The following is a 26,871-nucleotide window of genomic DNA, read 5'->3' as shown; positions in this document are numbered from 1 at the left end:
TCTGCCACAACATGCAGACCCCGCGGTCTGTCTCGTATCGGGTAAGACCACAAAATGTAGACGAGCAGAATCTAAAAAGGAAGCTGCAGAAAAACCAAGGACATCAGATCTCCGGAGCCACATGTAAATAAGGACATTTTTTTGTTCACTCATTTTGAACAGTCAAATGATGACCGGAATATTCCACACCTACACTCGGGGCTACACCGAAGATCATAGCATGCACACTTAGAAATGGTGGTTTAGACTATGCAATTGTAGTCTTATGTTTATTTAAAAAAAAATTACATTCACTTAATTTGTGAAATGCTTATTCAGTATTTCTCAGCATCATCAGTCAATGTTAAAACGCAACAAAACACAATAGTAGATTAAATTACTTGACAACACCCATTCAAATCATTTTGGGTGCAGTTTAACTTAACTGTTAAGAGGAGTGGATCGGAACACACATAAGCACAAAAACAATGGAGAAAAAAAACATTGTATTGATTAGACAAAGTTAACTTCAACAAAAAAATAGAAGGTACATTTCATACAACTTAACCAATCACAATGAGACTTACAAACCTGCAGGGACAACCATACAGATATTCAACAGGACTGCGACCCAATCAAAAGCTCTCAAATCACACTGTACATTTCATTAACTAAAAGAAAAGAAAAAAAAGTTTGGTTTTCAAAAGGAAACTCTAATTATTCAGATAGCAATAAAGACTAAATTAGAAGTTGAATTGGGGGACGCAGGATCCAACCTATAATCATAAAATAACCAGTCCAGGGCCTAGAGGAACTGAACCAACCAGGACTAAAGCTCAGATTTTAAAATTAGATTGTGGGAGAGAGGGCATTACACCCAAGGCAAGGCTCCTCTTCATTACAACCCCACTAGCAGGCAGGCAGGCTGGCACAACGCCAGGTGCCACGGTTCCAGCATGACATTCCCTTCAGTCCATACATAGCACTACACCAGTGGAGACTGATGGTCACTTAAATCAGGAGGACAGACTCATTGGTATGGAATAAACAGAATCTTATCAGTGGTCCATTCCAGCCATTCCAATGAGTCTCTACTCCCTCCACTGGACTAATCCTAAACAGCCATTCCAATGAGTCTCTACTCCCTCCACTGGACTATCCCTAAATAGCTCACTCAGAGCAGCTCAGTGCTGGCTCTCCACCGAGGGGGACCGAGACCGGGACGGCTTCCGGGCCGGGGCAGGAGAACGGGAGCGTGGGGGAGGGGTACGGGAACGGGGGGCAGGGGAGCGGGAACGTGGGGCAGGGGAGCGGGAACGTGGGGGAGGTGTACGGGAATGAGAGCGTGGGGGAGGTGTATGGGAATGAGAGCGTGCGGGAGGGGTACGGGATTTGGAACGGGAACGTGAAGTGGAGCGATGTGCAGCCCTGCCCCCTCCTCCTGAGGCAGGCTTCTTCTCCGGAGTACGGCTGGCGGAGCGTGGGGACCGGGAGCGGGGGCTCCTGGAGCGGTTACGGCTCCTGCTACGGCTGGGGGACTTGGACCGGGGGGACCGGGAACGGCTACGTGACCGGGAGTAGCTGCGAGAGCCACGGGAACGACTCCTGCTGCGGCTGTTGGAAGAGAATAATTCAATTAATTATATTTACCCCCCCCCCGAACCACTAATGTAGTCAGCTCCCTAAAACACAAGTCAGTTGTATTCCAGTCCTTTATACTCCAATCTCAAGTCCCCTTAATAGTGCTCAACACTGCAGGCCAATCTTTGAAGCTACATTTCTGTAGCTAGCTACACTGCTATAGCTGCAAACCGAAACATCACAATCTTGTATTTATCCAAACTTCTCTACAAATTGGGATGAGGGATGCCTACCGGCTCTTGCGATCCTCAGACAGCTTCAGCTTCCGTCCATTCAAGTCTGTTCCGTCCAGCTTATCAAGGGCGTTCTTCATATCACTGTGTGATGCAAACTCCACCACCCTGTCGAGGCAAATCACAGTTAAGTTGACAGCTCATTTCATAATGGCAGCACGGGCACACCTCATTTGTTTTGTTTTTATTAAAAAAAACGGGAAAACAAGAGGGTTTCTAAATTGGACAGTCGTCCCTCGTTTCAGTCCTTCCATTTTTGTGCTTAATGAACAGGACCCCCTGGACAGATGAACTCACCCTTCATTCTTGTTGGTTCGGTGGGCATCCACAAAGGTGACCTCTCCAACTTTCCTCATGAGATCTTTCAGGTCCTGTGGTGAAGCATACATGAGTCAGTGACAGACCAACACACGAATGTGGCTGAGAGAACTCTGAACCTGGGGCAAGAGAAAAATCAGTAGAGCAACACGACAGTTAAACCCCCCCCCCTCCCCCCTGTAATACTGACCTCATCAAAACACAGTAAAAAAAGGTGATGTTCTGGCATTTTCAGGACGAGGGGCGTTTAATAAGTGACGAGCCACTGCCGTGGCTTCACAGCTAACCATTTCACTCAAAAGGAGAAACCTGACACTACTTAGTTCCCCGGTATTGTATTTCAGGTTTGTTAGTCAAATAGGATTGATGATGACAAATAGTAAAATGGTGAGACGCGCCATATCCTTTGAGGTGTAGTGTCTTGGATAGGTTGTCTGTTAGTGGCAACTATAATGGTTTTTAGGGGGCGTCGCTAAACTAAAATTAAGTCTATGGAGATTAGAAGTATTTTAATTTCATCATGACCCATTTTGATCAAGGGGTTCTTTCAGTAACCTATTAATTGGCCTAGTATAAATTTTCCATAAGGGCTTATATAAGTTTTCCCAGTAAGACTAAGGTATAGGATTCCACTCCCTGTTCCTCCCAACCCTTAAACCCAATCACATGAGTTATATGTTACTTACCGTTCCATACCCAGGGAGACATTAGCAAAGAGCCACGTGTCCAAATAGAGGACCAATGGGAACCAATGCAGTCACAGTGTTAAGCCCTTGAGAAACGACCTCCCTCAGCCTTGACAGACCCGGACTCCGGCCAGCCTCCACAAGTAAAGGACCACCAGAGAGCAAGTAGGGGAAGGAACGAAGGAAGGGGGTGTGCAGTGTGCCCAACTGTCAACACCCCCAGCTCCATCAGCAACAGATAAAGAACCAAACGGGAGAGTGTAGGGAACGTGGAGTGTGTTGAGGGGGTTACAGGCTGGCTGCAGTCGGGGGGGGGGGTTTCCACCAGACCAGACCACAGAACCTCCAGACTGGGGCTTACGAGGGACCATCCTAAGGCTATCCTGCGCTAGACCCCTTTCACCCGCTACGGGGCCCAGCCAAGATTTAGACCAGCGGCAACTGCGTGTAAGGAGAGGCACCAAATGGACACTATTGAAAACACAACCAGCAGAGGGCGCTATGCACATAACACCTCCAAGGAGGTTGTGCATGCAACTCCATTATAACTAATAACCAGAATAAGAATAAGCTGTTAAAATAAAACTACGATGTGATTGGTTAGATTTACCTTCTGGTATAAGTGCTTATATATTTTTGTTTGAAAGACAGTAAAAAACTAAGTCAAGAAATAAAACAATCCAAAAGGGGCCTTGCCGTTCTATTTACCCTAATGGACTTTTGAGCATATAGCTGTGTCCTTTGGTAATAAATAAAAGAAAAACAAGTTCAATAAGAATGCAGCTTTTAAGAAAAAAGGCATTATCAGAGTACGTACAGAGTAATGGTCTGAACCAGATGGGTTTTAAACTCTCACCTGCCAACTGATGCGTGACGACAGGTTCTCAACGATGATTCTGTGTTCAGTGCGCACCGGAGGACCATACCTACTGCATGGGAGGAAGGCAGAGCAAAGTTAAACACGGGGGGGGGGGTGACCTGTTAATATGGTCCCGTGTGGCTCAGTTGGTAGAGCATGGCGCTTGCAACGCCAGGGTTGTGGGTTCATTCCCCACGGGGGGACCAGGATGAATATGTATGAACTTTCCAATTTTTAAGTCGCTCTGGATAAGAGCGTCTGCTAAATGACTTAAATGTAAATGTAATATTAGGACTGAAATGATTAGTACACATGAGCCTGACATTAAATGAAGCCACAGGTCAATAGATATAAGACATGAATGTACAGCATAGGATCAAGACAGAGGGACGTCACAACTTATTCTAATCACACTGGGGAAATGACTTCTACAAGTGAAAACGTTCAAATCTAGCGTGATAAGTCTTAAAATTACTCAGTTGGTATATTCAATACATGTAAGACACCAGATATGCTACTTCTGCACACAGAGCCACCAGGAAGGAAGGTAAATGTCTCCTAGCTACGAGGGGAACTAAAATCACACTGACTAAACTCCATTCGCTGCAAGTGAGAAGGTTTAAAACGAAGCGGTGTAGTCTGTATACCTGGAGCCGCCGCCACCACCTCCACCACCGCGGCGATCACCAGACCCCTGGCGGTAGCTGCTGAAACGAGGTGAGAAACGTCCTCCTCCTCCTCCGCCGCCGCCCATCCCGGGTCCACCACCCCTGCCTCTTCTGGAGCGGGCATGCTCTATAGTCACCCTATAGAAAAGACCAAACAGACACTTAACAGGGCAGCAGAAATGACTAAAATACGTAGTATTATTTCTTCATCCTACGCAAGGTATTTGTATCATCTGATTAATGTCTCTGAACAGGGAGGGGAGAGGGGGTCATTAAAGTTGGTAGTAGATTCAGAACTCTAAATAATGGGTCGGACCCGGTTGTCACCGGTCTCGGGTGTGTCATTTCAAAACGGACTTGTCCAGAAGTGCCGTCCAGATAAGAACGTGATATGGTGCAGTGACCAGAGAAACTGTCTGCCGCTGCTCTTGCTTCTTATGGAGGCGCGTGTAGCTTGTTGTTGGCTAATCATTAGACAAAGCAGTAAAATGCTAGTGTGTAGCTTGGTGTTGGCTAATCATTAGACAAAGCAGCAAAAGGCTAGCGTGTAGCTTGTTGTTGGCTAATCATTAGTCAAAGCAGCAAACCGCTAGTGTGTAGCTTGGTGTTGGCTAATCATTAGACAAAGCAGCAAAAGGCTAGCGTGTAGCTTGTTGTTGGCTAATCATTAGTCAAAGCAGCAAACCGCTAGTGTGTAGCTTGTTGTTGGCTAATCATTAGTCAAAGCAGCAAACCGCTAGCGTGTAGCTTGTTGTTGGCTAATCATTAGACAAAGCAGCCACTTGTGTGGGTTGTAGACTCCATCTCATGCTACCACTAGAGTGAAAGCACCGCCAGCATTCAAAAGTGACCAAAACATCAGCCAGGAAGCATAGGAACTGAGAAGTGGTCTGTGGTCACCTCCTGCAGAACCACTCCTTTATTGGGAGTGTCTTGCTAATTGCCTATAATTTCCACCTTTTGTCTATTCCATTTGCACAACAGCATGTGAAATTTATTGTCAATCAGTATTGCTTCCTAAGTGGACAGTTTGATTTCACAGAAGTGTGATTGACTTGGAGTTACATTGTGCTGTTTAAGTGTTCCCTTTATTTTTTTGAGCAGTGTATATAGATATGTTGTGTTTTCGCTGTAAAACATGTAAAAAAATTGGACACGATGGGTAGATTAACAAGATGTTTATCTTTCATTTGCTGTATTGGACTTGTTAATGTGTGAAAGTTACATATTTCTAAAAAATATTTTTGAATTTGAGCCCTGCCTTTTCAGCGGAATATTGTGGGTGTTCCACTGGGCTAGAAAGGTAAAAATGCTTTAAAGTGCTACTTAACCCAAGTAGATTTTTTGAGTATCTGTACTTAACTTTTTATATTTTGACAACTTTTATTTCACTCCTAATGGAAATAATGTCCTTTTTACTCCATTTTCCCCTGACACCCAAAAGTAATTGTTACATTTTGAATGCTTAGCAGGACTGGAAAATGGTCTAATTCACACACTTATAAAAGAATATTCCTGTTCATCTCTACTGCCTCTGATATAGCAGACTCACTAAAACAAATGCATAGATGGTAAATAAATAAAAAGTGTCATCTGGTTTGCTTAATAAGACATTTATACTTTTAATACGCAAGTACATTTAAAAACAAATACTTTAAGACTTACTCGAATTAGTATTTTACTGGGTGATTTTCACAAATCATTTTATTCTATTCAAGTATTAAAGTGGTGTACTTCTTCCAACACTGCCCATATGCATTAAATGTCAAAACATAACATGTCTCAATTTATCTTTCTTGAGACATTGCTCAATGTGCATCTAAATCGTTACCTTTCACTACAGAGTTCCTTGCCATTCAGCTCGTAAACTGCATCATCAGCGTCTCTGTGGTCGTCAAACTCCTGATTAAAGAGAAGGGGGGGTTAACTAATCAACAAACAAAACATTCACAATAGGTGTTTGATCAAGACACGAGGCAAGGCCGACTTACCACAAAGCCGAATCCGTTCTTCAAATTTACTTCTCGGATCCTTCCATAACCTTTGAAGAATTTCTCTACGTCCCTCTCACGAGCATGAGGGCTCAAACGACCGATAAAAACTCGACATCCACTCATAGTTATCTGAAAACAAAAAGTTAGCTACGTGATTAAGTTATTAGATCATTAACAGTACATTTATCCCCAAACACGTAGGTTGCCGACAAGGCCCAGATCAGCGTGCTAACTAGCTAACGTTAGCTAAGAGTTATCAATACTAAAAGTGCACTTTAGCCAAGTTTAGGAGCCGTTATGCTGGCAAATACTAGCCAGATAGCCAGCTAGTCTGAGTTCGGCAACGTAAACAGTTTCACATATACGCTAAACGAATAAACTACATACCTTTTAATATTACTTAAATCACAATCTTGATAATGTGTATATACGTTAGCAAGCTTACTAGCTAACGTTAGTCGCTAGCTATCCGGTCGCAGCTCGTTTTTCCACTAGTTCCCAGTTGTCGTGAACGCGGCATTAGGACCCGAGGAAAAGGCCGCAATTATACAAAAAAATTCTGTGTTAGTGGTGCTATTCTTTGTGCTCTGAAATCAGTAGTTCGGATTAAAAAACATCATTGTATGTTACATCGGAGATCCAGCCCGCCCACAAAATAGCTGAGTTTAGTCGGCTACGTACGTTACTAGCTAGCTAACGTTACCATGTCGTGCAGTTTCCTTTTCGCTACTTTAGCTAGCTTAGCTGCATTACTAGCTTTGCACTCGGACAAAATATTAATCATTAGATTATTGATTCGCCAAATATTTGTGCCAGTCTGCTGACGACATTACAATTATCAAAACTTGAACCTCACCCTTTCCGTTGTCTTCGTTACTTCTGGTAGTGTGCTTGCTTAGCTTATGTGTGTCAAAATGGCGACTCCGAGTGAGAGAACGAGGGGGAAACCGGATGTTCTTCAGCACCAAGGGTGGTGGGCGTGTTCCAGTCATCCAGACCTATCAAAAAGTTCCACAAGACCCATGCCACAGATATAACAATGAGACAGATATTTCACTGGATGTATAAATGTGAAGCATCCGGTTGGTGTTTCAACTCAGTACCACATTTGGTGGTGAGAGGAAGCCAAGTGGCCGCCAGTGGGAGAAGATGAAAACGAGATGGTTTATGGCCAACATTCTGCTAATGTTCTCATCGATGAAATATTTGATCTCAATACAGTGTTCAAAACTAGAATATGTTACGAACAGAGTCGACTACGTTTTCTAGACTTCACCCTTGGCCAAAGTTTAAAAAAAATTGCGTTTAGGAGAGCAAGCGCGAATTGAGTTACTGCACAGGCGCACTTCAAATTAGGCGTTCCCTATCCGAAATATGCAAATCAATGATAGAACGAGCCAATAGGCTCTCACTGGCTCGTGTTTAGCTCTGCCCACCTTCTTGCTTGTTCTGCCCACTATGAGTAATTTACTCCCAGAGGAAACGACATGCTGTGGTCTATCTTGGGTTAGTTATAAAAAAAAATCTTTGCTCCTGCACCCTAAACATCTCTTAACAAAAATGTACTGAAAATATACATACAAAGTAGCCAGATCTTTATGACACATTTCCCAACATCCTGCTGGCCATCTCATCTGACTGAAAACAAAATAAGATTTTCCTCCCATTCAATGGTGTTCATTTCAGACGGTGTGGCCAAACTCAAGGACAGGACAACATATTACTGCTATTCTTCTATCTTTACTCTATTACCATTCTCAACATTTGTGGCATCGTCTTACAATTCGATAAAGCACATACATAATACAATAGAAAAGGTCTTCTCTGTAGAAAGTACCAAAAAGTATTTCAATGTTGAGCATGGAATACTGACCTTTACGGAACCCATTTCAATTTCAAGATAACAAAAAAAAAAATCTTCCTGAATTAAAAAAACAAAAACAACGTAGATGACACTACACATAAAAAAAATTAATAAAAATATAGATGATTTAAAAATAAGTATATAAACAAATAAATATAGTTATTTTATTTTGCCCAGTTGTCATGGAGATGATGGATAATAATGAGACACCTGTGTAATAAGCACAGGTCATGTGATTTCCTTCCTGAGAGGGGGGGGGTGGGGTACGGAGGGATGGAGGCAGACAGACAGACAGTAAACCAAGGAGGAGAAGAGAAAGAAAGGACAATATTGTCCTCCAGAAAGACTTATGTACGGAATGCAATGGACTGAACTTCAGAATGGAAACTATTGAGTCTACCAGAGTAGTTGTAATATAATGCAGGAACAGAACAGAATAACATGTAGCCTAACGTCTGTCTCATCTGGAAACAGCATTATTGATATTGTTTGATAGGATGGTAGTCAGTGTAATACTCTAGTCCAAGACTGGCTGACAGGTAGAACAACTGGCTGACAGGTAGGACAACTGGCTGACTGGTAGGACAACTGGCTGACTGGTAGGACAACTGACTGACTGGTAGGACAACTGACTGACTGGTAGGACAACTGGCTGACTGGTAGGACAACTGACTGACTGGTAGGACAACTGACTGACTGGTAGGACAACTGGCTGACTGGTAGGACAACTGACTGACTGGTAGGACAACTGGCTGACTGGTAGGACAACTGACTGACTGGTAGGACAACTGACTGACTGGTAGGACAACTGGCTGACTGGTAGGACAACTGACTGACTGGTAGGACAACTGGCTGACTGGTAGGACAACTGACTGACTGGTAGGACAACTGGCTGACTGGTAGGACAACTGACTGACTGGTAGGACAACTGACTGACTGGTAGGACAACTGACTGACTGGTAGGACAACTGGCTGACTGGTAGGACAACTGACTGGCTGGTAGGACAACTGGCTGACTGGTAGGACAACTGGCTGACAGGTAGGACAACTGACTGACTGGTAGGACAACTGGCTGACTGGTAGGACAACTGACTGACTGGTAGGACAACTGGCTGACTGGTAGGACAACTGACTGACTGGTAGGACAACTGACTGACTGGTAGGACAACTGGCTGACTGGTAGGACAACTTCCTCCCCTTGTTTCAGGGATCACCTGTGAATCCAACACATTAAGATACATAACCTCACCAATCAAAATACATCTCACAACAAATACCTCTTTTCCTTCACCCAATGCCCTAACTGTAACACCCCCCCCCCCCCCCCCTCGACAGGCCCCCAGACCCCTCACACACCTACTCAATCACTCTCTGGGGAGGAGGGGTCAAGAAAAAGAGGAGTTGTATGAACAGAAAACTGTGATTCAACAACTATGAGTTTCACCTTCACTGCTGAGATTTCTTATGTTGTGCGTCGACTGATCGGTCACAACGGCTGAGCTTTCTTGATCAGGTTTCTGTTTCATCTCCTGATGAAAGATTGAACGATTCCCATTGAAGAAGTGTGTAAATGCACGTTTCAGAGACATCTGCCAGTGTTATTCATCACATATGATGGTAGTACATAGCTATTTATATGGGGGTGGGCGGACAATGTCTTGTTAAACAATACATGAGACCATGAAATAGACAAATAACACCCAAATGTATAATACTAATACGATAAAATGTAATCATTGAAATCAATATGGTTCAAAACTAATTTCGATGTCTTCACTTTTGTCCAATCCTTTGCACATAATTTTCAGTTAAGAATGACGTTTAACAGAAATGTGCTGGTTTAAATCCCACATGTAATTACTCCTTCTAAACAGAGCACATATCACTATATATATGGTTCATATCACTATATATAGTCCACTACAACGTCCCAAAAAATCGCCAGAATATTAACTCCACCCCTCCCCCACACACATAAACAAAACATCTTTGAAGTTAAGACTGAAGGCCCAAGTAAGGAGGTTATTGAACAAGTACCCTCTTGAAATGAGCAGCAAGTAACATCCTGCTAAAGTCACAATACCAGTAGTCTCAGGCAGAGACATACTTAGGCGTCGTCCCAAATGGAACCCTATGCCCTGGATAGGGCACTTATTTTGACAAGAGCCATATTGGCCCTTATCAACAACAAAAAATAGTGCACTATATAGGGAATAGGGTTTCATAGGGCTCTGGTCTAAAATAGTGCACTATATATAGGGAATAGGGTTCCATAGGGCTCTGGTCTAAAATAGTGCACTATATAGGGAATAGGCTTCCATTTGGGACATCACTTTAGATGTATCTTTGTGGTGTCTGATATCCGTCTACTCTACAATAGAAGGAGTTCCGCCAGAAGGGAATCAGGGTGGATCAGGGATGAAGGCTGACAAAGGTTTAAAAGTTCATGGAAAAAGAGAAATACTACAAAGTAGCCCAGACCTACAGTACATCATGTAGCTGTGGTCAATCTAAAAGAGCCATGCCATGCTCTGAGTTAGTTGGTCAACAAACCTATAACAAATCCCCCTTCAGAATATATCTACCATATCTAAAAAGGAAGAAAACCAGGGGATCTGTAGGTTTTTGCAGGTCCCCTGGCCCCGGCGGGCTCCGCGAGCTAGTACTACCAGGCTAACTAATCATCTGTCCCCGTCTCTGTTCTCAGGGGTGGTACTATGAGGTCAGGTGGTTATTCAGTCAGGCCCACAGATATTACATCACTACATCCCCAGCACAGGTGACCTGGTGACCTTCTGGTCCAGGGTTCGAAGGTCAAAGGTAATTGAGAGAGTCCTATTGGCTGTTCTCTTCAGACCCTACAGTCATTGGCTCAGACCCGTGTATGGCGACAGCTGTGTGAGGATCCGGCGCCCGCCCCGGCAGTCCCGGAGGCTGAGTTGGGGTCCTCGTCGCTGGACTCCCCGGCCTCCCGCTCCTCCTTGCGGAGACCCATGCTGATGTGGCTCTGGAGGGCAGCGGGGGTCAGCCACTCCTTAGGGAGGCAGGTCTGGAGAAAGGGCACGCAGGAGCTGAAATAGGCCAGGCGGTTCACCCAGCGAGGGATCTCACGCCCACACAACAGCTGGAATAGAACGAGTACAAACATGTCGTCGGGAAAAGGACTGAATAATGTGGATACAGTATCGGATATGCAATTGGCAAAAAAAAAAAAAAAACATACTCTGCAAAATATGTATTACTGTCAATAGGTAATGTTCCTTTTAAAAATGGTGGAAAGGCTCTATCAGATTGTTCACAATAAATGTCAATATAATGTATAATTCAAAATGTATAATGAAACAGTAATCGTCTGTATTGAAACGGTGATGAAACAGAAACTGACCTCAGACAGCGAGGAGGAGAAGTGGTTGCAGTTCTTGTGCATTAGATGGTAGGAGTTGCCCTTGAAATCCCTCCCCAGCTCCTCCATGATTTTATCCATATCCTCCACTGCAAAGTCTGTTGTGCCCAAAGCAATAGCCTCCCTGTGTTAGAGAAAAAAATGTTTTGTAATCATACTCAAATCCTAACTGAAACTTGTGTTGAGCTATTGAAGTATACATGAAAAGAAGGGAAGATTCTCTGGATGGAAACATTGTAGATCTTGACTATTGATGTTCTGTCTCATGTCATTCTGTATCATGTCATTCTGTATTATGTCATTCTGTATCATGTCATTCTGTATTATGTCATTCTGTATTATGTCATTCTGTATCATGTCATTCTGTATTATGTCATTCTGTATTATGTCATTCTGTATCATGTCATTCTGTATCATGTCATTCTGTATCATGTCATTCTGTATTATGTCATTCTGTATTATGTCATTCTGTATCATGTCATTCTGTATCATGTCATTCTGTATCATGTCATTCTGTATTATGTCATTCTATATTATGTCATTCTATATTATGTCATTCTGTATCATGTCATTCTGTATCATGTCATTCTGTATTATGTCATTCTGTATTATGTCATTCTGTATCATGTCATTCTGTATTATGTCATTCTGTATTATGTCATTCTGTATCATGTCATTCTGTATCATGTCATTCAGTATCATGTCATTCTGTATTATGTCATTCTATATTATGTCATTCTGTATCATGTCATTCTGTATTATGTCATTCTGTATCATGTCATTCTGTATCATGTCATTCTGTATTATGTCATTCTATATTATGTCATTCTGTATCATGTCATTCTGTATTATGTCATTCTGTTATCATGTCATTCTGTATCATGTCATTCAGTATCATGTCATTCTGTATTATGTCATTCTGTATTATGTCATTCTGTATCATGTCAAATTCTGTATTATGTCATTCTGTATCATGTCATTCTGTATCATGTCATTCTGTATCATGTCATTCTGTATCATGTCATATTCTGTATTATGTCCTTCTGTATCATGTCATTCTGTATCATGTCATTCTGTATTATGTCATTCTGTATCATGTCATTCTGTATCATGTCAAATTCTGTATTATGTCATTCTGTATCATGTCATTCTGTATCATGTCATTCTGTATTATGTCATTCTGTATCATGTCATTCTGTATCATGTCAAATTCTGTATTATGTCATTCTGTATTATGTCATTCTGTATTATGTCATTCTGTATTATGTCATTCTGTATCATGTCATTCTGTATCATGTCATTCTGTATTATGTCATTCTGTATTATGTTTCATGTTTTGTGTGGACCCCAGGAAGAGTAGCTGCTGCTTCTGCAACAGCTAATGGGGATCCTAATAAACTAGCAAAATGAAAGGTGGTAATTGGGTGCATATAGTGTTATTCTATCTCCGTATAGAAACCAGTATCAGTCACTCCCGTCCCAAACACAAACCATCAAGCTACAATGAATGAATACAAGGCCGCTGCTCAGTAGGCCATGTCTGAGTCCCAAATTGCCTTTTTGCGTCCCAAATTGCATGTCTGCGTCCCAAGTTGCATGTCTGCGTCCCAAATAGCATGTCTGCGTCCCAAATTGCATGTCTGCGTCCCAAATAGCATGTCTGCGTCCCAAATTGCATGTCTGTGTCCCAAATAGCATGTCTGCGTCCCAAGTTGCATGTCTGTGTCCCAAATAGCATGTCTGCGTCCCAAATAGCATGTCTGCGTCCCAAATTGCATGTCTGAGTCCCAAATAGCATGTCTGCGTCCCAAGTTGCATGTCTGTGTCCCAAATAGCATGTCTGCGTCCCAAGTTGCATGTCTGCGTCCCAAATAGCATGTCTGCGTCCCAAATTGCATGTCTGAGTCCTAAGTTGCATGTCTGAGTCCCAAGTTGCATGTCTGTGTCCCAAGTTGCATGTCTGAGTCCCAAGTTGCATGTCTGCGTCCCAAATTGCATGTCTGCGTCCCAAATTGCATGTCTGCGTCCCAAGTTGTATGTCTGTGTCCCAAGTTGCATGTCTGTGTCCCAAATTGCATGTCTGTGTCCCAAGTTGCATGTCTGTGTCCCAAATAGCATGTCTGCGTCCCAAATTGCATGTCTGAGTCCCAAATAGCATGTCTGCGTCCCAAGTTGCATGTCTGTGTCCCAAATAGCATGTCTGCGTCCCAAGTTGCATGTCTGCGTCCCAAATAGCATGTCTGCGTCCCAAATTGCATGTCTGCGTCCCAAATTGCATGTCTGCGTCCCAAATTGCATGTCTGCGTCCCAAGTTGTATGTCTGTGTCCCAAGTTGCATGTCTGTGTCCCAAATTGCATGTCTGTGTCCCAAGTTGCATGTCTGTGTCCCAAGTTGCATGTCTGCGTCCCAAATTGCATGTCTGAGTCCCAAGTTGCATGTCTGTGTCCCAAATAGCATGTCTGCGTCCCAAGTTGCATGTCTGCGTCCCAAGTTGCATGTCTGCGTCCCAAGTTGCATGTCTGTGTCCCAAGTTGCATGTCTGTGTCCCAAGTTGCATGTCTGCGTCCCAAGTTGCATGTCTGCGTCCCAAGTTGCATGTCTGCGTCCCAAGTTGCATGTCTGCGTCCCAAATTGCATGTCTGCGTCCCAAGTTGCATGTATGCGTCCCAAGTTGCATGTCTGCGTCCCAAGTTGCATGTCTGCGTCCCAAATAGCATGTCTGTGTCCCAAATAGCATGTCTGTGTCCCAAATTGCATGTCTGTGTCCCAAATTGCATGTCTGAGTCCCAAGTTGCATGTCTGCGTCCCAAATTGCATGTCTGTGTCCCAAATTGCATGTCTGCGTCCCAAATTGCATGTCTGTGTCCCAAATTGCATGTCTGCGTCCCAAATTGCATGTCTGTGTCCCAAATTGCATGTCTGCGTCCCAAGTTGCATGTCTGTGTCCCAAATTGCATGTCTGTGTCCCAAATTGCATGTCTGCGTCCCAAATTGCATGTCTGAGTCCCAAATAGCATGTCTGCGTCCCAAATAGCATGTCTGCGTCCCAAATGTAGTCTGCGTCCCAAATGTAGTCTGCGTCCCAAATGTAGTCTGCGTCCCAAATGTAGTCTGTGTCCCAAATTGCATGTCTGTGTCCCAAATTGCATGTCTGTGTCCCAAATTGCATGTCTGCGTCCCAAATAGCATGTCTGCGTCCCAAATGTAGTCTGCGTCCCAAGTTGCATGTCTGCGTCCCAAATTGCATGTCTGTGTCCCAAATTGCATGTCTGTGTCCCAAATTGCATGTCTGCGTCCCAAGTTGCATGTCTGCGTCCCAAATTGCATGTCTGTGTCCCAAATTGCATGTCTGTGTCCCAAATTGCATGTCTGCGTCCCAAATTGCATGTCTGCGTCCCAAATAGCATGTCTGCGTCCCAAGTTGCATGTCTGTGTCCCAAATAGCATGTCTGTGTCCCAAATAGCATGTCTGCGTCCCAAATGTAGTCTGCGTCCCAAATGTAGTCTGCGTCCCAAAGATAGTCTTTGATTTCCTGTTCCTGTCATGAAACAGCGGCCATTGACCACTTCTTTATGTGATTAGGCACTTTGTGTGTGTGTGTGTGTGTGTGTGTGTGTGTGTGTGTGTGTGTGTGTGTGTGTGTGTGTGTGTGTGTGTGTGTCTGTGTGTGTGTGTGTGTGTGTGTGTGTGTGTGTGTGTGTGTGTGTGTGTGTGTGTGTGTGTGTGTGTGTGTGTGTGTGTGTGTGTGTGTGTGTGTGTGTGTGTTTTAATGTAAACTCACTTGAACTTGAAGGTCTCTCCTAATTCAGTGGCGTTTCCAGGATTGATTTCAAATATGCCACTGAAGGGATACGGGTGACCGCCATATGCAAACTCTGTAGTGAAGAGGAGGAATAACGAACACACGAGGTAAATGTGCTATCTTCATAGAGACAGCTCACGATACGGGCATGAGAAAAATGATGGCTGTCGCCACCTTGCTTTCCAACAAAGGTACATGAACCGTGTAGCAAAGCTGAAGGTGAGACGATATCGTGCTGTGTGAGACGATATCATGCGGTGTGAGAATCTCTATGGAATATAAGCTGTATTATAGAGTCATTATGGAATAGAGGCTGTGTTATAGAGTCATTATGGAATAGAAGCTGTGTTATAGAATCTCTATGGAATAGAAGCTGTGTTATAGAATCTCTATGGAATAGAAGATGTGTTATAGAATCTCTATGGAAGAGAAGCTGTGTTATAGAATCTCTATGGAATAGAAGCTGTGTTATAGAATCTCTATGGAATAGAAGCTGTGTTATAGAATTTCTATGGAATAGAAGCTGTGTTATAGAATCTCTATGGAATAGAAGCTGTATTATAGAATCTCTATGGAATAGAAGATGTGTTATAGAATCTCTATGGAATAGAAGCTGTGTTATAGAATATCTATGGAATAGAAGCTGTGTTATAGAGTCATTATGGAATAGAAGCTGTGTTATAGAATCTCTATGGAATAGAAGCTGTGTTATAGAGTCATTATGGAATAGAAGCTGTGTTATAGAATCTCTATGGAATAGAAGCTGTGTTATAGAGTCATTATGGAATAGAAGCTGTGTTATAGAATCTCTATGGAATAGAAGCTGTGTTATAGAGTCATTATGGAATAGAAGCTGTGTTATAGAATCTCTATGGAATAGAAGCTGTGTTATAGAGTCATTATGGAATAGAAGCTGTGTTATAGAATCTCTATGGAATAGAAGCTGTGTTATAGAATCTCTATGGAATAGAAGCTGTGTTATAGAATCTCTATGGAATAGAAGCTGTGTTATAGAATCTCTATGGAATAGAAGCTGTGTTACAGAATCTCTATGGAATAGAAGCTGTGGAGAGAAACATTTCACATTTCCTCTCCATTTTGCCAACAACACAATGAATAAGTAAGGGAATGAGAAAGTAGTGAAGGTCTTCCTCTGTACCTCGGCCATAGATCTCAATGCCTGAGTGGTAGACTCCAACACCCAGAGTGGAAGTGTACTCATTGATCCAGTACTAGAACGAGAGAGAGAGAGAGAGAGAGAGAGAGAGAGAGGGAGAGGGAGAGGGAGAGAGAGACAGAGAGAGAGACAGAGAGAGAGACAGAGAGAGAGAGACAGAGAGAGAGAGACAGAGAGAGAGAGGGAGACAGAGAGAGAGAGAGATTTAACCAGGCAAGTCAGTTAAGAACAAATTATTATTTTCAATGACGGCCTAGGAACAGTGGGTTAACTGCCTGTTCAAGGGCAGAATGACAGATTGTACCTTGTCAGCTCGGGGATTCGAACTTGCAACCTTTCGGTTACTAATCCGAAACCACTAGACTACCCTGCCGCCTCATTCTCCTAAGGATACAGAGTAAATCGTAGTACAACATATCTGGAGACTGTTTATGGTTTTGATCAGATCCATACACCAGGGTTAAGTTTGATAAGTGCATACAAACCTATCATACATCTCCATTATGACGTGGCTTCCACTGAATGCAGGGTAAGTGGCTAGATGACATGGCTTCCACTGAATGCAGGGTAAGTGGCTAGATGACGTGGTTTCCACTGAATGCAGGGTAAGTGGCTGGTTGTCATGGTTTCCACTGAATGCAGGGTAAGTGGCTAGATGACGTGGCTTCCACTGAATGCAGGGTAAGTGGCTGGTTGTCATGGTTTCCACTGAATGCAGGGTAAGTGGCTAGATGACGTGGCTTCCACTGAATGCAGGGTAAGTGGCTGGTTGTCATGGTTTCCACTGAATGCAGGGTAAGTGGCTGGTTGTCATGGTTTCCACTGAATGCAGGGTAAGTGGCTGGTTGTCATGGCTTCCACTGAATGCAGGGTAAGTGGCTGGTTGTCATGGTTTCCACTGAATGCAGGGTAAGTGGCTGGTTGTCATGGTTTCCACTGAATGCAGAGTAGGTGGCTAGATGACGTGGTTTCCCCTGAATGCAGGGTAAGTGGCTAGATGACGTGGCTTCCACTGAATGCAGGGTAAGTGGCTGGTTGTCATGGTTTCCACTGAATGCAGGGTAAGTGGCTGGTTGTCATGGCTTCCACTGAATGCAGGGTAAGTGGCTGGTTGTCATGGCTTCCACTGAATGCAGGGTAAGTGGCTGGTTGTCATGGTTTCCACTGAATGCAGGGTAAGTGGCTGGTTGTCATGGCTTCCACTGAATGCAGGGTAAGTGGCTGGTTGTCATGGCTTCCACTGAATGCAGGGTAGGTGGTAGGTGAACAGGATATTGATGCTCACGGACAGGATATTGATGCTCGTGGACAGGATATTGATGCTCGTGTACAGGATATTGATGCTCGTGGACAGGATATTGACGCTCATGGACAGGATATTGATGCTCGTGGACATGATATTGATGCTCGTGGACAGGATATTGATGCTCGTGTACAGGATATTGATGCTCGTGGACAGGATATTGACGCTCATGGACAGGATATTGATGCTCGTGGACAGGATATTGATGCTCATGGACAGGATATTGATGTTCGCGGACAGGATATTGATGCTCATGGACAGGATATTGATGTTCGCGGACAGGATATTGATGCTCGTGAACAGGATATTGATGCTCGTGGATATTGATGCTCGTGGACAGGATATTGATGCTCATGGACAGGATATTGATGCTCGTGGACAGGATATTGACGCTCATGGACAGGATATTGATGCTCGTGGACAGGATATTTATGCTCATGGACAGGATATTGATGCTCGTGGACAGGATATTGATGCTCGTGGACAGGATATTGACGCTCATGGACAGGATATTGATGCTCGTGGACAGGATATTGACGCTCATGGACAGGATATTGATGCTCGTGGACAGGATATTGACGCTTATGGACAGGATATTGATGCTCGTGGACAGGATATTGACGCTCATGGACAGGATATTGATGCTCATGGATATTGATGCTCGTGGACAGGATATTGACGCTCATGGACAGGATATTGATGCTCGTGGACAGGATATTGACGCTCATGGACAGGATATTGATGCTCGTGGACAGGATATTGATGCTCGTGGACAGGATATTTATGCTCATGGACAGGATATTGATGCTCGTGGACAGGATATTGACGCTCATGGACAGGATATTGATGCTCGTGGACAGGCATGGTAAATAGAGTAAAGTGTGAGATATGGTTTGCTTACAACTATGCTATAACTATTGTGTGTGGTGTGTGAGAGAGAGAGAGAGAGAAGAGAGAGAAAGAGAGAATGTATGCAGTGAAATGGGCCTGTCAGGCAGTGTGACCACCCAGGGCAGTCACTTGTATCATTGCACATTTGGAAACTCTAAATCGCTGAATAAAAAAAATAAAAAAGTAGATATTTGCATTATGCATGATAGTATTTTCCTTTCAAATCCAGAAATGAATGCAAAGTAAATTATAATCCAAAATGTAAATACAAGCAGGTCTGACAACCAAGCACCTGTTCACAGAAACACAGTCGGGGGAGGGGAAGGGATGTCGATCCTGTCAGTGAAATGACAGTGTCGTGCATTTCTTCAAAACAGGCTCTCACATGGAACAGTCTGTATTACAATTGGTGGACCGATAATGCAAAAGAATCTAACTGTAATTTGTGTACTGGAGGTATTCTGTGTTATTGGCCTTCGTTTGAACCTGACACCATCTGTACACCGCTGGAAGAGTGAGCTCTTGGTATTTGATCAATCGTGCCTTGCATCTCTTTGGTCTAAGGCTGTGATGATGCATGCGGTCTCTGAGCACCTCCCACATTCAACTGTCTGTCTGTCTATGTACAAAATGGCATCACACCTCACTACACATCATCCTCCAGTCTCTCTCTCTCTCTCTCTGCATCACTCTCTTTCAGAAATCGACCCATCAATCCTTCTCTCACTAGCTAGGTTTCCATCCAATTGGCGAAAGATTGAAATGGAAAGATGCATAAAGATAATATCAGCATTTTCACACCAGTGATGCGTTTCCACCAAACGGACTTGCTGAGGATAACAAGCAGTCCGTGATGACATAGTGATAACATAGTGATGACATAGTGGTGACATAGGGATAACATAGTGATGACATAGTGATGACATAGTGATGACATAGTGATGACAGTGCACATAAAAATGTACTTATTCATGTAAAAAAAAGTGTTATGTATCGAAGAAAAATCTAAAGTGTTTCCATGGCATTTTCAACTCTACCGATAGTTTTATCACAAAAACTGTTGCATTAAATAGCAAAAAATACCCACTCTGATCTTGGCACATGCCCTCTAGCCAACAGCTCACAGAGACAGTGTGGGTAGGCTAGTCTAAATGGTGAGACTATTACGGACAATACCGATTTTATTACTTGTCAAATGGCCGCCAAGCATCGATCATCACGTCACCAGAATAACACCCTAGATATTTATTGGATAAGGAGCATCAAGCGCATCACCCTGTGAAGTTCACAACTCATTTCATCTGTAGCCTCATAAACTCGTCGTAGTGGGACGACCACACCACATATGATCAAGGCGACTGACTCCTAGTTTACTTCCATATGATGGATATTATGTCAATATTTGCACGCATATCAAAATTCACACACACCACAAATTAATTCTGACAGACACAAAAAAGGACCCACCATCTGCGGACATTTCCTGTTTCCATCAGCCCCCATGTCATTACTTTTTAATGCGTCAGGTAATTCATCCGCATTAAACGGTTGGATGGAAACCTGGTTACTGCAGAGATTACAGTCATTCAGAGTACAGTCATTCAGAGTACAGTCATTCAGAGAGTACAGTCATTCAGAGTACAGTCATTCAGAGTACAGTCATTCAGAGATTACATTCATTCAGAGATTACATTCATTCAGAGATTACAGTCATTCAGAGTACATTCATTCAGAGATTACATTCATTCAGAGATTACAGTCATTCAGAGATTACATTCATTCAGAGATTACATTCATTCAGAGATTACAGTCATTCAGAGTACAGTCATTCAGAGATTACATTCATTCAGAGATTACAGTCATTAAGATTACAGTCATTCTGAGATTACAGTCATTCAGAGTACAGATCTGTACCCTTTTTCCCAAGTGTGCACTTGGATTTAAAAACGGCCGAAGGGAGTCTTCAATCAATCAACCAATCAAATGTTTTTTATGAAGTTCGGTTCGATTCCCAAGGGGGACCAGTATGAAAATGTATGGACTCTATAATGTAAGTCTCTCTGGATAAGAGCGTCTGCTGAATGACTAAAATGTACATCATCTCCACCAATCCATTCTGGTTATAGTCCACACAAAGGGAAGAAAATTGGGATGAAGCCTATGACTCTCAATCTAAGCCATTATCACTATTTCTGGTTGCCTGGCTACCCATCCACATCACCCAGCCAAACTGGTGTTTCTTCTCCACCATGAGTCTGGATTCACCATGAGTCTGGATTCACCGCGAGTCTGGATTCACCATGAGTCTGGAATCATCATGAGACTGGAATCATCATGAGTCTGGATTCACCATGAGTCTGGAATCATCATGAGTCTGGATTCACCATGAGTCTGGAATCATCATGAGTCTGGATTCACCATGAGTCTGGATTCACCATGAATCTGGATTCACCATGAATCTGGATTCACCATGAGTCTGGATTCACCATGAGTCTGGAATCATCATGAGTCTGGAATCATCATGAGTCTGGATTCACCATGAGTCTGGATTCACCATGAGTCTGGAATCACCATGAGTCTGGAATCACCATGAGTCTGGAATCACCATGAGTCTGGAATCACCATGAGTCTGGATTCACCATGAGTCTGGATTCACCATGAGTCTGGATTCATCATGAGTCTGGATTCACCATGAGTCTGGATTCACCATGAGTCTGGAATCATCATGAGTCTGGAATCATCATGAGTCTGGATTCACCATGAGTCTGGATTCACCATGAGTCTGGATTCACCATGAGTCTGGAATCATCATGAGTCTGGATTCACCATGAGTCTGGATTCACCATGAGTCTGGATTCACCATGAGTCTGGATTCACCATGAGTCTGGAATCACCATGAGTCTGGAATCATCATGAGTCTCGATTCACCATGAGTCTGGATTCACCATGAGTCTGGATTCACCATGAGTCTGGATTCACCATGAGTCTGGAATCACCATGAGTCTGGAATCACCATGAGTCTGGATTCACCATGAGTCTGGAATCACCATGAGTCTGGATTCACCATGAGTCTGGAATCATCATGAGTCTGGATTCACCATGAGTCTGGATTCACCATGAGTCTGGATTCACCATGAGTCTGGAATCACCATGAGTCTGGATTCGCCATGAGTCTGGATTCGCCATGAGTCTGGATTCGCCATGAGTCTGGATTCGCCATGAGTCTGGATTCGCCATGAGTCTGGATTCACCATGAGTCTGGAATCACCATGAGTCTGGAATCACCATGAGTCTGGATTCACCATGAGTCTGGATTCACCATGAGTCTGGAATCATCATGAGTCTGGATTCACCATGAGTCTGGATTCACCATGAGTCTGGATTCACCATGAGTCTGGATTCACCATGAGTCTGGATTCACCATGAGTCTGGAATCATCATGAGTCTGGATTCACCATGAGTCTGGATTCACCATGAGTCTGGATTCACCATGAGTCTGGATTCACCATGAGTCTGGATTCACCATGAGTCTGGATTCACCATGAGTCTGGATTCACCATGAGTCTGGAATCACCATGAGTCTGGATTCACCATGAGTCTGGAATCACCATGAGTCTGGATTCACCATGAGTCTGGAATCATCATGAGTCTGGATTCACCATGAGTCTGGATTCACCATGAGTCTGGAATCACCATGAGTCTGGAATCACCATGAGTCTGGATTCGCCATGAGTCTGGATTCGCCATGAGTCTGGATTCGCCATGAGTCTGGATTCGCCATGAGTCTGGATTCACCATGAGTCTGGAATCACCATGAGTCTGGAATCACCATGAGTCTGGATTCACCATGAGTCTGGATTCACCATGAGTCTGGAATCATCATGAGTCTGGATTCACCATGAGTCTGGATTCACCATGAGTCTGGATTCACCATGAGTCTGGATTCACCATGAGTCTGGATTCACCATGAGTCTGGAATCATCATGAGTCTGGATTCACCATGAGTCTGGATTCACCATGAGTCTGGATTCACCATGAGTCTGGATTCACCATGAGTCTGGATTCACCATGAGTCTGGATTCACCATGAGTCTGGATTCACCATGAGTCTGGAATCATCATGAGTCTGGATTCGCCATGAGTCTGGATTCGCCATGAGTCTGGATTCGCCATGAGTCTGGATTCGCCATGAGTCTGGATTCACCATGAGTCTGGAATCATCATGAGTCTGGATTCACCATGAGTCTGGATTCACCATGAGTCCCGATTCACCATGAGTCCCGATTCACCATGAGTCTGGAATCACCATGAGTCTGGATTCACCATGAGTCTGGATTCACCATGAGTCTGGATTCACCATGAGTCTGGATTCATCATGAGTCTGGATTCATCATGAGTCTGGATTCACCATGAGTCTGGATTCACCATGAGTCTGGAATCATCATGAGTCTCGATTCACCATGAGTCTGGATTCACCATGAGTCTGGATTCACCATGAGTCTGGATTCACCATAAGTCTGGATTCACCATGAGTCTGGAATCACCTTGAGTCTGGATTCACCATGAGTCTGGATTCACCATGAGTCTGGATTCACCATGAGTCTGGATTCACCATGAGTCTGGATTCACCATGAGTCTGGAATCACCATGAGTCTGGAATCATCATGAGTCTGGATTCACCATGAGTCTGGATTCACCATGAGTCTGGAATCACCATGAGTCTGGATTCACCATGAGTCTGGATTCACCATGAGTCTGGATTCACCATGAGTCTGGATTCACCATGAGTCTGGATTCACCATGAGTCTGGAATCACCATGAGTCTGGATTCACCATGAGTCTGGAGTCACCATGAGTCTCGATTCACCATGAGTCTGGACTCACCATGAGTCTGGATTCACCATGAGTCTGGATTCACCATGAGTCTGGATTTGCCTCCCCCTACGATTTCTAGAATGCGAACACATTCTGACAGTTCTGAATGGTCTCAGAATCTGATAGGTTGGGCAAGAGCCTACATGATGATGTTATTAACTTTGATACTCTGATTGGTTAAGAGACAATCCAATCACTGATTCATTTGTTTTGTACAACGCCCCTCGTTTTGAAATCACACAAACGACTTCTAGGAGGGCAGTTTCAGACAATGTATGTAGTGATGGATAGAGCAGCGGAATTATATTCAGGCTGAGTCGTCATGGCAAAGCTTTGGGGTTGTGGCACGCAGCACTTGCATGACCTGTAGTTTTCCAGCCAATGACTTGGTCCTAGACAGGAAATGGGCTGGCTGATGGGCTAGTCAGTCTTTAGCCCAGTGGGACAAAATTAGGTGTTTTATGCAAAATGATAATGCATTTTTTTTTTATTATTTCACCTTTATTTAACCAGGTAGGCTAGTTGAGAACAAGTTCTCATTTGCAACTGCGACCTGGCCAAGATAAAGCAAAGCAGTGTGACACAAACAACAACACAGAGTTACACATGGAGTAAACAAACGTACAGTCAATAACACAATAGAAAAAAAGAAAGTCTATATACAGTGTGTGCAAATGGCGTGAGGAGGTAAGGCAATAAATAGGCCATAGTAGCAAAGTAATTACAATTTAGCAGATTACCACTGGAGTGATAGATGAGCAGATGATATTGTGTAAGTAGTGATACTGGTGTGCAAAAGAGCAGTAAAGTAAATAAAAACAATATGGGGATGAGGCAGGTAGATTGGGTGGGCTATTTACAGATGGGCTATGTACAGCTGCAGCAATCGGTTAGCTGCTCAGATAGCTGATGTTTAAAGTTAGTGAGGGAAATGTAAGTCTCCAGCTTCAGCGATTTTTGCAATTCGTTCCAGTCACTGGCAGCAGAGAACTGGAAGGAAAGGCGGCCAAAGGAGGTGTTGGCTTTGGGGATGAACAGTGAGATATACCTGCTGGAACCCGTGCTACGGGTGGGTGTTGTTATCGTGACCAGTGAGCTGAGATAAGGCGAAGCTTTACCTAGCATAGACTTGTAGATGACCTGGAGCCAGTGGGTCTGGCGACAAATATGAAGCGAGGACCAGCCAACGAGAGCATACAGGTCGCAGTGGTGGGTGGTATAAGGCGCTTTGGTAACAAAACTGATGGCACTGTGATAGACTACATCCAATTTGCTGAGTAGAGTATTGGCAGCTATTTTGCAGATGATATCGCCGAAGTCGAGGATCGGTAGGATAGTCAGTTTTACTAGGGTAAGTTTGGCGGCGTGAGTGAAGGAGGCTTTGTTGCGAAATAGAAAGCCGATTATAGATTTGATTTTGGATTGGAGATGTTTGATATGAGTCTGGAAGGAGAGTTTACAGTCTAGCCAGACACCTAGGTATTTGTAGTTGTCCACGTATTCTAGGTTAGAACCGTCCAGAGTAGTAATGCTAGTCGGGCATGGGCGGGTACGGGCAGCGAATGGTTGAAAACATGCATTTGGTTTTGCTAGCGTTCATGCTAATAATGGGTGCTTCTAGGGAAAGCAACTGGGCCAGTGTGTTTGAAATGCCTGGAACGATTTCTGGTCCCAGCCCATCCCTCATCCCAGCAGTGCAGAGCTACAGTGGGGCGGCAGGGTAGCCTAGTGGTTAGAGTGTTGGACTAGTAACTGAAAGGTTGCAAGATTGCATCCCCTGAGCTGACAAGGTACAAATCTGTCGTTCTGCTCCTGTATAAGGCAGTTAACCCACCGTTCCTAGGCCGTTATTGAAAATAAGAATTTGTTCTTAACTGACTTGCCTAGTTAAATAATAAAACATTTTAAAAAACAGTGGGATATAATCAGGTGTTTGAGCAGCTGTTACTTTCAGACATCCTCATATGTGACTGCTGGCCTGGAGATATCTGAAGGGAGGAGAGGGGCCAACACTGCACCTGGCTGGTTGTCTACCAAGGGACTCAATATCCATTCTGGTGTGTGTGTGTGTGTGTGTGTGTGTGTGTGTGTGTGTGTGTGTGTGTGTGTGTGTGTGTGTGTGTGTGTGTGTGTGTGTGTGTGTGTGTGTGTGTGTGTGAATGAATAGTAGAATAGTATGTTACATTGATTCCCATGCACAGAAAACGTCCAACACACAATCTTACCATATCATACACATTAAGGATAACAGGTTCATTGGCCATGGTTTAATGCTGAGATGTGAAGGCAGCGTCCTCCCGCTCCAGTTATAGTAGCACCTTCAGCCCCCCGACACCCCAGAGGTGCATATAGGATGCGCTTCCCGGATGTGCGCTTCCCGGATGGGCTACTCACACTGCGCCGTATTGGATGGAGCACCGGGATAGAAGGATGGATCGAATGTCTGTCATGCCTCAGCCAAAACAAAAAATTCGGTCCAAGAATTGTACCCGTTCCAAAGCCAAGGGTATCTCGATTGTAGATGTTGAAAAAATTACTATATCAAATATCAAGGCAGCGAAACGTAAACGACGAATGTTTCGCTTTTTGGCTGTAAAGACCACAGGCACGCACATAACGGTACTAGATCCCGACCGGAGATAGCTTGCTACAGTAGCTAGCTCGAGCTAGACAGTTACAGAACTGTTGAACACGGCCCATTTCTATTCCCAAAGCAAGAAAAATAGGTCCTCTGGAAACCAAATGATGGTTACCGTTAGTTTCACTTTGCTTGCCTCCGTTGTCACATAAATAGCGATGAATTGCGTGTATATTGAGATGCTAAAACAACACCACTGGGAGGATGAATATGCGAGTGTTCGAATCCGGAAATGTCAGCCAGGTCGAGAACCGCCTAATTTCACTTTTCTCTCAAATGCGGCCACGGAAGGCTGTAAGGCAAAAATAGATGGTATATAAAAAGCTAGCTGGCTATAGATTCACGTATTGTTTTACGGTTCACTTTTGGCTTGTCAGCTGTGTGGTGAAAGCTAGCAACAGCGTAGACGGTATCAGTGGTGCATGATGTGGCCCTCATCACACAGACAAATCGAGAGAGTCGTGTCGTTTTGCCGTAGGTAGTCAGCTACCGTCCTCTGTCTCTGTCCGTTCGATGAGATATCCTCCCCACCCAATCGT

The 26,871-nt window shown here is 43.8% G+C and overlaps 2 protein-coding genes across 2 annotated transcripts; both read right to left on the bottom strand.

Moving 5' to 3' along the window:
• Positions 1 to 235: 235 nt before the first annotated feature.
• On the bottom strand, positions 236 to 7,320 carry LOC120023218 (serine/arginine-rich splicing factor 5-like). The gene is made up of 8 exons (XM_038967260.1): positions 7,235 to 7,320; positions 6,376 to 6,507; positions 6,216 to 6,286; positions 4,364 to 4,522; positions 3,714 to 3,786; positions 2,151 to 2,224; positions 1,854 to 1,961; positions 236 to 1,593 (listed from the first exon to the last, which is right to left on the bottom strand). Exons 2-8 carry the CDS (start codon positions 6,499 to 6,501, stop codon positions 1,164 to 1,166), a joined length of 1,041 nt encoding a protein of 346 aa, XP_038823188.1. The 5' UTR covers positions 6,502 to 6,507; positions 7,235 to 7,320; the 3' UTR covers positions 236 to 1,163.
• Positions 7,321 to 9,603: 2,283 nt separating this feature from the next.
• Positions 9,604 to 18,578, bottom strand: LOC120022994 (desumoylating isopeptidase 1 homolog). The gene is made up of 6 exons (XM_038966945.1): positions 18,268 to 18,578; positions 17,912 to 18,179; positions 16,609 to 16,681; positions 15,429 to 15,522; positions 11,628 to 11,769; positions 9,604 to 11,366 (listed from the first exon to the last, which is right to left on the bottom strand). Exons 1-6 carry the CDS (start codon positions 18,576 to 18,578, stop codon positions 11,115 to 11,117), a joined length of 1,140 nt encoding a protein of 379 aa, XP_038822873.1. The 3' UTR covers positions 9,604 to 11,114.
• Between the last annotated feature and the right edge of the window lie 8,293 nt (positions 18,579 to 26,871).

The sequence above is a fragment of the Salvelinus namaycush genome, chromosome 28, assembly GCF_016432855.1.
Source record: "Salvelinus namaycush isolate Seneca chromosome 28, SaNama_1.0, whole genome shotgun sequence".
Classification (NCBI taxonomy): domain Eukaryota; kingdom Metazoa; phylum Chordata; class Actinopteri; order Salmoniformes; family Salmonidae; genus Salvelinus; species Salvelinus namaycush.
Note: the sequence above shows the minus strand (reverse complement) of the source record. Positions and strands in the feature narration are given on the sequence as shown.